The sequence below is a fragment of the Osmerus mordax genome, chromosome 18 (genome assembly GCF_038355195.1).
Source record: "Osmerus mordax isolate fOsmMor3 chromosome 18, fOsmMor3.pri, whole genome shotgun sequence".
Lineage (NCBI taxonomy): Eukaryota > Metazoa > Chordata > Actinopteri > Osmeriformes > Osmeridae > Osmerus > Osmerus mordax.
The window spans coordinates 6583691-6597899 of NC_090067.1; the positions used below are offsets into that span (position 1 = coordinate 6583691).

The window sequence follows — 14209 nt, forward strand, 5'->3', positions numbered from 1 at the left end:
CCCTTGTCCTCCCCCACACACACCCTCCCCACCCTTCTCTTTCGAAAATAGCGATGTTAAGGGGATATTCTGCCTGTCTGGGCACGATTGATGATGTCCAGGGCTTCAGGGCAGCCAAACAGCCCGCCCCTTCTGTCAGTACAGGAGTTGGGGGTGACATCATCCCCTGGTGGCATCCACTCACCCTGCCGCGAAACGGATGCACTCTCATCTCAGCCAATGAGATTTATCGATCATTTCTTGACTCAGTGTTGTAAAAGTACCTTTGTTCTCAGTAAAGTGTAATGGTCGGTTAGATTCTTTCTCTGGCCCACTGACGGAGAAGGTATATGTTATGTGTCAGTATTCTTTCCATCAGAAGCCCAACGACCAGATGATTAACATTAACAATGACTTGACAAAAGGGACTGGTAAAACATGGCTATTATAGCAAATTGTAATAAGTTGTGATAACACAACTAATCAATAATTGATCAAGCATTATTTATTGTACCAACCTGTGCTCCATTAATCAGAGGGTAACACTTTATTAATAGCCAAGGCTGTTAAAAAAAGCATCAAGGTTGTATGAATGGCAACAGTAGTGAATGCTAGAGCCATACCTTGATTTCCCCACCTAAACACCTTCCAACAGAGAGAGGAGAGGAGGATGTTTGGTCGTGGATGGAGAGAGAGAGACACTGAGTGCTAAGCCATTAGACTTGGCAAGCCTGACTGTCGCCCTGTTTCACTATCCTAAGTAAAGAACCTTAATGAAAGTCCCTCTGCACCAAGCTATCAGGGTGCACCGGAATGAAAATCACCCTGAGAAGCTTCCAAAAAATATGATGACTCATACATAGAACTCAGGTGGTCGGAAATTGAATTCCCAGTGGTTCTTTGAGTCTGGCCAATGCATTCCGATACCTTTATTGTCCATTAGCTATACTCAGTGAGACCAAAAGAGTAAACAAAATCCTTTGTTGTTGTGTTTAAACAGGACATGAATCTTTAGGTCAACGTGTTGAAACTGTATCTCTCCCTTACTCCTTAAACCCCACCTTTTCTCTCTTTAGTAGTGTATAAAATACATAGCATTGTCTGACATTAAAAGAAAACTAAGGAACCCTAGAAATAGATTGTAGAGCTTTTTTTCTTGTGTTCTGGTTATCTGTGTTTCCCCCTGTGCAGCCAGTGACAGGTACATCCCCACTCAATGTGGCTGCAGCTCGGAGGGACACTTCAATCCGAAGGTCACATCGTTGTTCATGTATGAGTCCTCTCACCACTGAAAGCCACAGAGGAGAAGGTTAGAGCACGGCGGAAATGTTAAGCCTTTCTGAACAGGCATATCGCGCACACACCTTGAGCCTTGTGTCCATTCACCAGAGGTTTGTAACAGGAACCTGTTGAAATATCACATTTTAGGCTGATAGAAATACCACCAAGTCTAAATATGCTTCAAAGGAGTAGCTTCAAAGATGATCTACAGAGAAGCTGATCTGACTCTTTGTTCTCAGTTAAGACTGTTTAATTATTATTACTTGTGAATATTCATGAGAACTCGTGTTGGAGACTTATTTTGTTAATTAATGAATGTGTACCACTGAGGGCAGCTTTAGATGTTTACAAGGATTACAACAAGGCCCAGGAAATCACTGGTTTCACAGATGATGAATATTTATCAACCGCATTCCGGCAAACTTGAGCCTTATATATTCATCTTTGGATGACAACTTGTAGCTGAGTATGCAATGCTTTTTGTGTGTGTGGGATGTCCTTCAGCAAACTTCCCATCCACAGGTCACACTCTCAGTCACACCGATGACAATGCTGGAGATGAGCCAAAAGCTATGACGCTGTCTCTGACTCACCCAGCAGAATCTGAATGAATGATTGTTATTCTCACCCTGAAACAAAATGATGCACACATAGTCCCAAACAGTGAGATGGTCATTCAAAGTGGATGATTGGAGAGGGATGTACACGCAACCAACATGCAACCAACACGCAAACACGCAGCCAACACGTAGGACCAGAGTAGGAGCCAATAAGTGACTCAAGCCAGAAAGTTAATCTAGGTGCATGCATGAAGGGAATAGGCCTCATATGTTCCCTGACGTTGATTAATGCAGTCCTTCTATGATTGATGAATTATCAACTGATTCACCCTTCGACCAAAAACGTAATTATCAGCCATACCACCAAGCCACAACTTTGTGTAGAGAAAGTACTGAACAGTCGGCTAAGTCAACGTCACTGGGAGGTTGTGTCACAACCAACCATCTGATGTGATATAACATGAACGCATATAGAATATATGTTATTGGCATACAAGTCAGAATGCATGACTTCCTCCAGATTAGTTCCCAAACAGGGCATAGCTAAATCTCCACAGGTAACGTGTTCAATCTGGGGTCCTCACAAAATGAAATGTCAGGAGAGAGGGTGTATTTCCCCCCTCTCTCAGTTAATGCCTGGTGAACGGGATGCTCACCCATATACGTCACCCATATACGTTCTAGCACTGTGAAGTTACTGGAGAAGCCACATAAAAACTATTTCCCTCAATATAGCTTTCCACCTAACTGCAGATGGCATCCCATCTGGTTGTAAAATGTAATGTGTAATTCTTTCATAAATACTATTATTTGCAATTCATCAGCAGATCATATTATGACAAACCCAACACCTCCAGTAGCCCATTTTTTGGTTCATGTTTGTTTTCTTCACAGGAAAGAAGAACAAATGACTAAACATCAATAGATGACTGACGTAGCACTCAGCCGTCACCTATGTAATCTAGTGAAAATCCCATTCAGTCCTCTGTCATCCTTATCAGATTTAGATAGTGGCCTGTTTATACAGACCATGTTAGCCTCTCCAGTGGATTGTATTAAGGACAGGAGTGAAAACAGCCACACAGGGCGCCTGTCTTATCTGTCACCACTCGCCACATAATCAGCATATCTGTGTTTCTGTCTGGTTTCATCCAATGCCCTTACCTGCACTATATCTTTAATCTGCTCCCTGTGCCTCCCTCCTTCTCTCCCCTCTCATCCCTCCTCCGCAGTCCACCCCCCTGGTTCAGTGGCCTCGACCCCTCTCCCTCAGTCACCTAACCCTCCCTCCCTTCTTCTTTTTCTTTTTCTCTTTTACTTTGTCCCTCTCTCTTCTCTTCGGCTCCCCCTCTCTCTGTCCTCCTCTCCCTCGGTCCCTCCTCTCTCTGCTAATTGGATGAGCAGTGCCAGTTGTGAGGATGATTAATTCTGCTCCGGAGTGGCTCACTGTGACCATAGATCCCTCTGCAAACATAAGTAATGAATATTAGCAACATCAATCCATCAGTTATACTCTCCTCTTCCATCTTGTTTGAAAAGAACCCATAAAAAGCTTTCACAGTCTCCAGTTTGTGATCTATTATAAATAGAATCAATACTATGTATTAGCATGTCCTATTGCTAATTAAAAACATTCAGGTTTTAGGAAATGTAAGTTAGCAACTGTGACATGCAAAATATAAACCCCGGTGCTATTCCAACAAGGACATCCTGACATGCAAAGATTCCCAATGAGGTCTGACACTTGACAAATTCAATATGTGCATAAATATGACATTGAATCCCTGTGGATTTTGTTTTCAGTCGTAGTGAATATTAGCATATATTATTAACATATGGTTAAATAAAAGAACGTTATTGTTACTGGAATAAAGGCACTTGAGCCATCAAGCGCTCATTGAGCTGCGTGGACGCTGTGAACTTCGGCTGTCAGATCACCTATCTTGTCCCTTCCCTTAAACAAGCGGCCTTTCTGATGGAAATCAGTGTAGAGCTCCGGTCAGTCAGGTCACCCACCTTCAAGTAGCTATTCTTAATGTTCACAGCCACGATGCCTGCTTTGATTAAACCTGTGTCCAGTACTTCTCGCGGTATCCTCTTTCAACGAGGACACTGAAGCCTCACAGACACCGTGTCATTATGTCTTCATGAAATACATAATGACATAATTAAAATAAATGTATGTGAAGAAACAATTGTCTCTCGATTCTAGTGAGTGGAGACGTGAGGCAGTCTTACAACAACTATTTGTACGTTTTAGTATAATTTACGCTTGAATCATATAGATCACATTGGCTTTACATTGCCGAGCACCTTCTTAGAAGTTGAGAAAACCATCAAATTTAAAGTTGTTAGGTCCAGAAATATATATACCCCCCCCCCCAGAAAGCACCAATGTTATTGCGTTGCCGTAGAATATTCGTAAACAGTACGTAAATCCAACCTCTCGTGCGTCATCAGAATCAGCTACACCGTAGGATACACGGCCTTCTCCCATTATATGAGGATCTGAAGAGTCAATGTCATATAATTTTTTACTGTATGCAAAATATCAAAACAGCACAACGGTTTGAGAAAGAACCTGCCAAGTAATCTTTACTTGCCTAATTGATTTATCGTCAATAAAAAAAAAAACTTCGTTACCCGCATGCTATATAACCCCGTGCGCATTGTGTTTGCTCACAACAGGACCGAAGCGAAGGCACAGCACGCGCTCGGAACAGAGAAGTGGAGACTAGAAGTGGCTGCATCGGACTATATACATCAATTTTGCGCACGCTTCAGTTGCCTGTATGGAGATGACATACCTCCCTCAGGTGTAACTCTGAGCTCTGACTGAAGTTGCGGAAACAATTTATATATTTGAAATATTTAGGCGTATCTGAATTATTGTTTTTTTGGTTTTGTTTTTTACAATTTACCATAAATAATTTCACGTGTTTTCTCTGAGAAGAAGACTCGTTTAAAGCTGAACAGTTGTGCGCAACAGCTTGCTGCATCATGAAATTACTTCTACCACTTGTGATAGCTTTTCTTGCTATCGCCCAAATTTTTTGTGAGGAAGTTGGTCCTAAAGAAGATCTTGATTACTGGACGAACAGCAATCAAATTGAGGTACATGATGTAGACTAATGTTACAAAAAATGTATGTAATTTGTGTTGCGTTACGGTTTTGGTCAATTCATTCACAAACTACTACTTTTGTGGTATGGAAACATAACTGCCAAAAACAGTTTTTTATAACATGGAAACCTTCTTCCTTAGTTGTAAAAAACTGAGGCACTGATTGTATGACCGGTACATTTATTTAGTGGATGCATGTCTGTCACACTAAATCACCTGTTTGAGGAGTTTGGTCACGTTTTTACGCGTACTTTCCATGTATAATAATGCACATAATGAAGCACATGTTTAGGAATGGATGGCTCAATCAATGGAAGATACACTAATGTAAACTTACTGTCCAAGACTAGAGCTAATGTAAATTTTGTGCACGTTCAATATTTGACATTGCGGGTTGGGCGACTGCCAAGTATCCCGTCGGCTCGTTTTCTCATGCAAGTCAGATCCATTCACAAGATATGAGGATTGACTTGTCCCTGAGGTGCATATATGGCATTTTACAAGCGCGAGGATAAATGGCCACCCTAATGCGTACAGAGACATTAGCCGTCATGGTCTTTGAGTATACTGCTGATTCTATAAATACTTTGCATGAGATAAGAATAGAATCATATTACAAAAGTTCATATTGGGCAAGTGTCTAATATTGGTAATTATGTAGGCTATAAAAAAAATCATACTACATTCGTCCGTTATAACCAGCGGGCGGACACTCCCCAGCTAACAGCCCAATTAAGTCTCATAAGTTGTTTTTTTCTCCTCATGCAGGACAATTGGCTTTCAACTGACCCGTTCAGAGAGATACTGCGGAGAATGACCAGGAAACCTCGGCCCCATCAATTCTTCGGGCTGATGGGGAAACGTTCCTCGGGTAAAAGCATCTTAATTAGTGGTCTGTCTCGTCCTGCCTTTCCACGCTTTATGATATATCTCATTAGTATACCTTGCATACAATGTTTTCATATGAATGGTTACATGTCGGTATGGCTGTTTTACAACTGGTGTTTAACTTTGAGCACTTGTTATGCGCTCCTGACCTGCGCGTAATGAAAACGAATATCCACGTTTTTTCTATGAAGGGTTTTAATTTCTTATTTTTCTCTTTTTCAGCAAATGCACAGATAACCCGCAAACGTAAGTGTTAAAACTTTTGAATGTCTCTGCAATAGGTTGCTGTAAGTCCTTCTTAAAGTAAAACGAGTTAGAGAATACTAAGATTGCGCCCCGTTAAGGGGTTTGAGTCAATTTTAAGGTCTATTGTGAACTCATTGCATTAAATAAAACAGAACTGTAAGGTCAGATGTGATGGTGGTCATTTGTGTTGTTGCCACAGGCAGGTGTTGGGTTTCATAATGGCAACCCCCCTCTTCATGTGTTCCACAAGAGCTTCATCCATCCTGGTTGGGGTTTAAAGCTGTTCTCTCATAGGCTATTATCATCAAAGGCCATCAGGGCATCTTTTCCATGGAAGCCAGTTGTAAAGCCCTCTAGCTTAATCAAGAATTATGTAATAGTAACAGTTAAATAATGGTATGTTCATGTTGTTTAAGAACTAATTTGGAAACCTTTTACAAATTATATCTCAGCCCACGTAGTTATTGCAACGGTTGAACTATGCCTTGAAGACCACTCTCCTTTGTCTCCAATGGTCAGCACAGAGAGAAAATGGTGGGGTGTGGGGGGTTGGATGAGAGAGGCATAATGGGCAGGATATCGCTCTCTTCATCGAATTTTCTAAATTATTCTTCCAGTCAGCAATGCAGTGTAGTGTAAGTAAACGTATCTGGTTTATATGCATAGACGGAGCCTTTATACAGGCATGCCTGTAAATCACTCATCATTAGAGCAGAGTGAGAGTGCTTCGATCAATGCCCCAAGGACATTTAGGAGTTGAATTGTTTACGTTGGAGATGGAAAGATATCCCAGGCACACAGCTTCTTTCTATTATCTTCTAATAAAAGGATTAACCACTTAAAAACCTTGCTTTTAAAAGGGAGGGAAACTGTAAATAATCAGCCTGAGGGATTAAAACAAGGGTTGTTTAGTAGGTTATAGATTACCCTCCTGGGGTTCTTCTGATTGAATACCACTTAGGGAGGAGTGGGGGTGGGGTGGTGTTACAGCTATCCATGATAGCTGCACTTCAATTCTGATTGTTCAGTCAGGATATTCCCTTGGGTCCCTCTGGATGTTCATAAACACCCCCACCCCTCCTTCCCCCATCCCCATTTTACATTCCATTACTGGGATTGAAAGGGGCGACACTCAGTCTGCGACGCAAGTGTAGAACCCCACGGACGTGCCTCACATGTACAGGATGTACCCTCTCCAAAGGAACGTTTTTTCTGTCTTAGATGCTCACAATCCCTCGCAAACGTGCAAATGTCATTACCAAGCAGGGCAAAGACAACAACAAAAAATCACAGTAAAGTGCCGAAAAATCATCGAACATCAACCATGGGTTGATTAAAGCTCTGTGGTAGAGCATTTGACTGCAGATCTAAAGGTTGCAGGTTCGTTTTCCTTTCTGTACATCGCTTTGGATAAAATCGTCTGCTATATTATAGAATCTGCAGCCAATCAGTAACCTGTGGAACAGAGGCCTAATTAATATAAAAACATACTGGACTAAATAAATAATATTATCTTAAGTTGGGTGTCCACGTCAATGTAGAGATTTCTGAACCTTGATGAACAGATTAATTAATGTGAGGAAAGCAAGCAAATCACCCCAATCTAATACTGGCTGTCTTTGTCACTGTCATTGGTGGCATTCATCTTTCTAATTTTTCTGTTCTCAGGGCATAAACTGAACTCCTTTGTGGGACTGATGGGGAAAAGGAGCCAGGAGGAACCTGGTAAAACCATATTTTACACACGATCAACATCAAGGAACAGCGTATAGTATGTTAGGTCCAAATAACCCTGAAGTGTATTCACCTATTCACTTCAGACTTGTATGGCAGAAGGTTAAGGCCAATAAAAAAAACGTAAACATAAAACAAAGAACAGACATTTATATTATGTACTATTCTGGCAGACTGATAGCTAAATATTGTGTCATTGAGGGGATGAATATATCTCAGTGGTAGAGAAGTTGACTGCAGATCAAGGTCAGAGGTCACAGGTGTAGATGCTCCTGTACATCGCATTGGGTAAATTGAAAAACATTGCATACAGCACTAAACATTAACAAGCTCTTTCTTTGACTTCAGATTCTTATGAGTGGAACACAATACAGAACTTGGACAATCGTCGCTGACCAGTTCATGGAAGTTGGTGTGCTTCTCATCCAGTCTTTACTCAAAAGTGAAAATGGGGTTCCTTGATGCTGTTTTTTTTCCTCCAAAATATGTATAGTTGGTTAAAAATTGTAAGTCAAATAAAAAAAAATGTTTTCACATCGTGGTGATGTAGCAGTACTATACCTGTGCCGATTTGATTTGTCCAGACGAAGGGAAGGGAGGGGGGGCATGAGTTCAATCTGATACCGACCCTGAGCAGAAGTATGTTTATTAGATGTCAATTAGCATAATTTGCCATTTCACAGAGAAACTACTATTGTTGTGGACCATCAAAGCAAAGCTCTACCGCAGGGTGTGTTGAAAATTGCACTGCCAATTTCACTGTATTGTGCCTCATAATTGTTTAATCATTACCGATTGTTCTGTAAATACACACAATCTGAAACAGACCGACTCTACTGTCAGGGAATGTTCTCATTTCAATTCCGAGTGACTTTAAATCTACTGTCATGTTTTAAACCAAGATGTATGGTGTGATATGACAGAATACTTGTGTGTGATAGTGGCTTGATATATTAAAATTATTTTCTTTATTGGTTGAACGTAATTTTTTTTATACGTGAATCTTTAAAATATGGCACAGGTACATTCTGTATTGTAATAGAGCAGTAGATATGCTATGGAGGGAGGAGACCTCTGGTGGACAGTACAGCTAGAAGTGGGCTTGACTCAAGTCAAGTTGTCAGCAAAAACGTCTGAGTCACTCAAGTCAGTGATCCAGATCATTACGTGATAGTGTCATCACAGATTATTTTATTAGGTTCAAACTGAATTGATTGAATTTGGTACAGATGATTCAATTCAAAAATGTAGCTAGCATGTTTCTATTTGTGTTCTTGTGCAACCCATTCTATAAGCATTGATTCAATCTGTATCAATGTACACACACACACAGCACAAATGTTTCACTCTGTTTAATAGAGCATTGACTAAGATGAGTGCAGCAAGCGAACATAAGAGGAAAAAAAGGCTGTTGTAGTCAGAAGGCCATCAACAATGTCCAGGTCTCCCATTCCTTACATGAACCCACACAAAACAAGTGGAGTTGCTTTTGATAAAAACTAAACTAATGAGAGTTACAACACACTGCGGCAGTCTTGCATCGGTGAAAGAGGGGATTGTAACTGGCGGGATGGACAGCTGACATTCAGGTAGAGGCACGGTTGGGTCACTGGTCCTTCTCTGACGTGTAGAAGGACAGGGTTCTGGCCGAGGGGTCAGTGGCGTCGATCCAGCGGGGCATCCAGTAGTGGGACAGCCAGTCGGAACGACCTGGGAAGTGCTTCTCAAAGATCTGCCTGTAATGGTAGGCCTCTTTGGTCTTCGGGGTGAGGTGAGAAAATGTTTTGTGTGCCTTCTCAAGCTGGGAGTCGTTAACCTTGTTATACAGAGACAACATATAGTAAGAGGCTTGTAAAAAACTGCGTATGTTTTTGATGCATGTTTTATCAAGAATGTATACCTCAGACTCCAGGTGTTCTTGCAGGCTGGTGTACCAAGACTTCTTCACGGATGTCAAGCCGTCACTGAAGGCTTCCTTGCGTCTCCACAGGATGTCCTCTGGAATCAGGTTCAGTCCTTTGAACGAGTCCCTTAGAAGGTGCTTTTCCACACCATCCTGGTCCAGCAGAATGTACAATACAGTCAATCAACACTGGTATCAAGGTATCAACAACATTCTACCTTCCATCTTGCTAGTGTCTTGTACCATTTCTTCATACGAAAACATGGATAAAGTAAGTATTGGTGAAAAAGTAGAGCGTGGATGAAGACACTAACCTTGGGAATCCTCATTTCTTCAGGTAGGGAGAGGTAGTAAGCAGTAAACCTGTGGTCCAGGAATGGCACTCTGAGCTCCAGACTGGAAACAGAGAGGAAAGGGAGAGAAAGAGGAGATACTTGATTAATGTACAGAATCTGGATGCGCGATATGCACCTGTCTCCACCATACATGACCATTGGACAGTCTCTCGCTCGCTGTAAATACAAAATCCTCGATTTCCGGACACTCCCGGGAACTTCTGGGAGACTTGGGATGTCTGGGATAGGGGTCAAACCAATGGCTTTATGGGTGGATGGACACCTAAGCTAACATAACCTTACCCGTGTGCAGCAGTGGTGCGGTCAGCCCGTAGTGCGTCAAACAAGTAGAGCTCTTCCAACAGACGGACACTGTCCTCCGCTGCTGCCTTGGGGTTGGGTGCCTGGAATGAGAACCACTATGAGCATATTGACCTACTGCCTCCTACAGACCGGTGGATAACAGAATACACTGTTACAAGCTGCATGCCTTATGAAAGTAGATGTATCCTTGTGTTAGCTCATCTGATCCTTCACCAGAGAAGATGACCACGCTGTCTGTCTTCTCCCGGATGTACTTTGACACGAGGAACATGCCTATAGAGACAGGATAGAAAAATAAGGTGGGGGTTGGGGGAGGTAGAGGGGTCAATAATATGTCCTTCCTGTTTTGTGTTCCTGGTTTTCTTGCGTAGTGTTTTAATGCCACCTAGAGGACAATACACACATGTACTATTCCATAATAATCAAACAAGTCAAATAAGATAGTTGGTTTGTCTGTTGTAGCATTACAACAAACATTAAAGGCCAGCCCTCATACAATAGCTTATCCAATAACTCTGGAAGGTTGTTTCAGTTGAATGGCTTTTAGTTCCCATCAGATTCAAATCAACCAAACTATAGGAAAAAGAATGTAGCCAGCAAGTACATTGTCAATAAAAATTTGGTGGCTCATTTACCTCTTCAGATTTTTCCCCAAACAAACTTAATTCACCCAAAGCACAGGCCAACATATGAGATGTAGGACTACTTAGTGCAAAAGGCCCTCGTCTGCTCTGTTTCCATGACAACGGGACACCGAGTTCTCTCACCAACTGAGGCTCGTACGGTGGTGATGTCATAGGTCTCCAGGTGGAGAATGACTTCGTCCACAGCTTGAAGGCCCTCCTCTGCAGTGAAGTTCACCTCATGATGCTCACTGCCAATATGAGCCGCCACCTATTGGGCCAATCCCCCCAAACAAAAGCTCTTTTCTGAAGGTAGGACAGGTGGAACCTTTTCATAACCGAGGTTTGATGAAGGGGTTTTACCTTGCGAGCAGCCAGGATATCTGGACTATCCTCAGCCCCAATGGCAAATGTCTGGATGGGGTATTTTAACTTCTCTTCTTTGGACAGTTTTACAAGTGTTGCTGCAACCAGGCTGGAATCTAGACCACCTGATAAAAGATTATTTGCACCGTATGTTCAAGTTGGAACATATTTTATGTCAACAGCTGAATGATTGGCTACCGAAAAGTCTGGAAGGGCCACTGTACCGGACAGAAGACATCCAATTCTCCTATGAGCCATTAGGCGTTTCCGCACAGCATTCTCAAACAAAGTCCGAATGTTGCTCTTCACAGTGTCCTTGTCAAAACCTGCAGAAGGAACAACAGGACCAAAGCATTATACAAAGGGCCTGTTTGTACCAAACATGGCAGAATCCAACAAAAAATAACTAAAAGATTTACATTGTGTGTATTGTAGCAAACCAGGGGAAACCAGCCAATCCGGCACAGAGGGCGGGTCCATAGGCTTAGATTGGGGGAGGTGATAGAGGGAGTCTATCTGCCTGTTGAAGTGCTGCAGCGACTTGGCACATGGCACTGGTCACACCTGCAGCCCATCAGGTGATCAGGGGAAGGCATTAAGGGAGCCAGCCCAAGGCCACATGAGAGGAAAGTGAGGAACAAAGGACCAGGGAGGCAACCCTGCAGGAGTGTTGTCCAGGAAGGAGATCGGCTGGACAAAGGACTGACCTCTCTCTGCTCTAAACCCCCCACAGGACAACACCGCATGAAGGCTGACAGACCCCGGACTTGAAGAATCCTGAGTTACAGTTTGTCCCACTACCCTTTTCCTGACATCAGTTATTAAAGGACACTTTATGTTACAGCTAAATGTCTCTGAGTCTCCTATTTCATTGTGAATCTGGCTTTCAAGTCCCCTGGGTTGCTACAGTATGCAGTACCTGAAGAAAGACTCTCCACACTGTCATAGATGGCATGTTTGGGTTCATCAGAGCAGCAGTGGAAGCGGGTCATCTGAAGGGAATCCACCTTCCCAGAGGGCTTCAGGTTGAACTCCTCGAAGTGGCCCGGGAGGAAAGGAGTGATCTTAGCAGGACTGGACATGGAGTGTGTGATCTGGGTCAGGCCTGTGGAATGTACACATGAACAGAAAAGTTCATAATTTTTTGGGGGGACTTGCAAAACATTGATCAGACCACAGCTACAGAAATATACAGCACTGCCTCCTCTTTATAGACAAGTTACCAAGCTTGAGTTCTGGAAAAGGCAAGTCAGTCACACTTAAGTCACTAAAAACCTAAACCTCTTGAGTTAAAACCCTGTGAGTTATGAGCAAAAGCTGAACTTGGGGTGTTTAGTTAATCTTTAAAATTCAAGTTACAGTTGTTAAAATACTGGTGCAAAACCAGTTACCTTTGGCCTCGGAGCAGACTGCCAGAAACCCGTTGTCCGTCAGAAGTCTGAACAACGGACGCACACCATACGTGTCCCTCCCCAGATAAACCTTCCTGTTGGCGGTGTCTAGCAGGACAAAGGCAAACACTCCGTCCAGGAGGGAAGCCATCTTCTGGATGCCAAACCTGTCATAGAGGTGGAGCAGGACCTCACCGTCCACGTTAGTCTGGCAGTCAAATTCAAACTGCTTCTTCAGCTAAGAGTTGGAAAGGTGGAAGCAAAACAACATAACCTTGTGAAAAAGCAGAATAATTTAATAATGATAATTAGTACCAAATAGGGTAGGCTATGTAGAAAAGCACCATATAATATTTTAATAACATGTACACTATAAGAACAAATGCAATCTAACAAACTTCCATTCTTGCCCTCAACTCATTAAAACAAGCAGAGTACCTTGATCAACTTCCAGACAATAGATTACTTAATGGCTTCCCTACCGTATGGTGGTTGTAGATCTCCCCATTGTAGCACAGCCACAAGAACGGAAACTTCTTGATGCGGAGCGGCTGCATTCCGTAGAGTGGGTCCACAATTGCCAAGCGATGAAACCCAAAGCAGCAGTTTGTGTGGCCATTAACATTCTCAAAACGAAAGGCATCAGGACCTCTATGGGCGATCTTCATGGCATTGGTGCACTGAACTGACAGACACTCATCGCTGCCAAACAAAGCCCATATTCCACACATTTTGAGTCTGGAATAAGAAATAGACATGTTATTGGGTGGGGCTGCAATGAACTAAAATAACTTTAATTGCTTGTGTAATATTATCGATTTTGCATCAGACAATTGCATCAGAAAATCTGATGCAATTTTCCCCTATTAAGAAAGCCTAACTATTATTATTAAACGATTCGGTAGCCTACTCATCACAGACTCCCGTGTGATTTCATTCATTACTGGACAATAATAAACATATTTGGTGGGTTATTTCCTGTAAATAAGTCTAGGGTTATTTCATGAGTCAATATCATGTGGCTGAAATACTTCCTTGAATGCTCGCGCATGCCGGTGGATTGCAACCTATGATTGCTGATACTAGCTCCATTATCTACGTGCAACTTGCCCTAATACAAATATTTTGTAACAAAAACAGAAAAACTGCAATCCCCTACCTTGCGCGTGGACTAATCCCTTCAGTGATGGACTGATATAACGCTGTTTGATTTTAACAATGTATCACAAGGATTGACTGATGCTACAAGAATTACCCTCCACCCAAAGACGTTTTCAGTTCCGTAATCAGCTGAAGTGATGCAACGAATCGGATCACAGCTCTTTAGAGAGGCGTGGTTTTGGTCCGTGTACTTTGCGGCCAATGGATTTGTACTTTGCGGCCAATGGATTTTCGTTTTGAAATTAGAAAATCAAAATCGGGAAAAGATCTGTTTCCCGACTACCATTTCGAAATA

At 42.4% G+C, this 14209-nt stretch overlaps 2 protein-coding genes across 2 annotated transcripts; one reads left to right on the forward strand and one right to left on the reverse strand.

Moving 5' to 3' along the window:
- The first annotated feature begins 4506 nt into the window (after positions 1-4506).
- Positions 4507-8785, forward strand: tac1 (tachykinin precursor 1). Its single transcript, XM_067255885.1, has 5 exons — positions 4507-4934; positions 5712-5814; positions 6054-6077; positions 7746-7802; positions 8160-8785. The coding sequence occupies exons 1-5, from the start codon at positions 4821-4823 to the stop codon at positions 8204-8206; spliced, it is 345 nt and encodes a 114-aa protein (XP_067111986.1). The 5' UTR covers positions 4507-4820; the 3' UTR covers positions 8207-8785.
- Positions 8786-8909: 124 nt separating this feature from the next.
- LOC136961955 (asparagine synthetase [glutamine-hydrolyzing]-like) lies at positions 8910-14015 on the reverse strand. The gene is made up of 12 exons (XM_067255468.1): positions 13913-14015; positions 13236-13491; positions 12754-12991; positions 12282-12467; positions 11587-11688; positions 11360-11487; positions 11141-11267; positions 10540-10646; positions 10353-10453; positions 10029-10110; positions 9712-9867; positions 8910-9627 (listed from the first exon to the last, which is right to left on the reverse strand). Exons 2-12 carry the CDS (start codon positions 13482-13484, stop codon positions 9418-9420), a joined length of 1686 nt encoding a protein of 561 aa, XP_067111569.1. The 5' UTR covers positions 13485-13491; positions 13913-14015; the 3' UTR covers positions 8910-9417.
- Between the last annotated feature and the right edge of the window lie 194 nt (positions 14016-14209).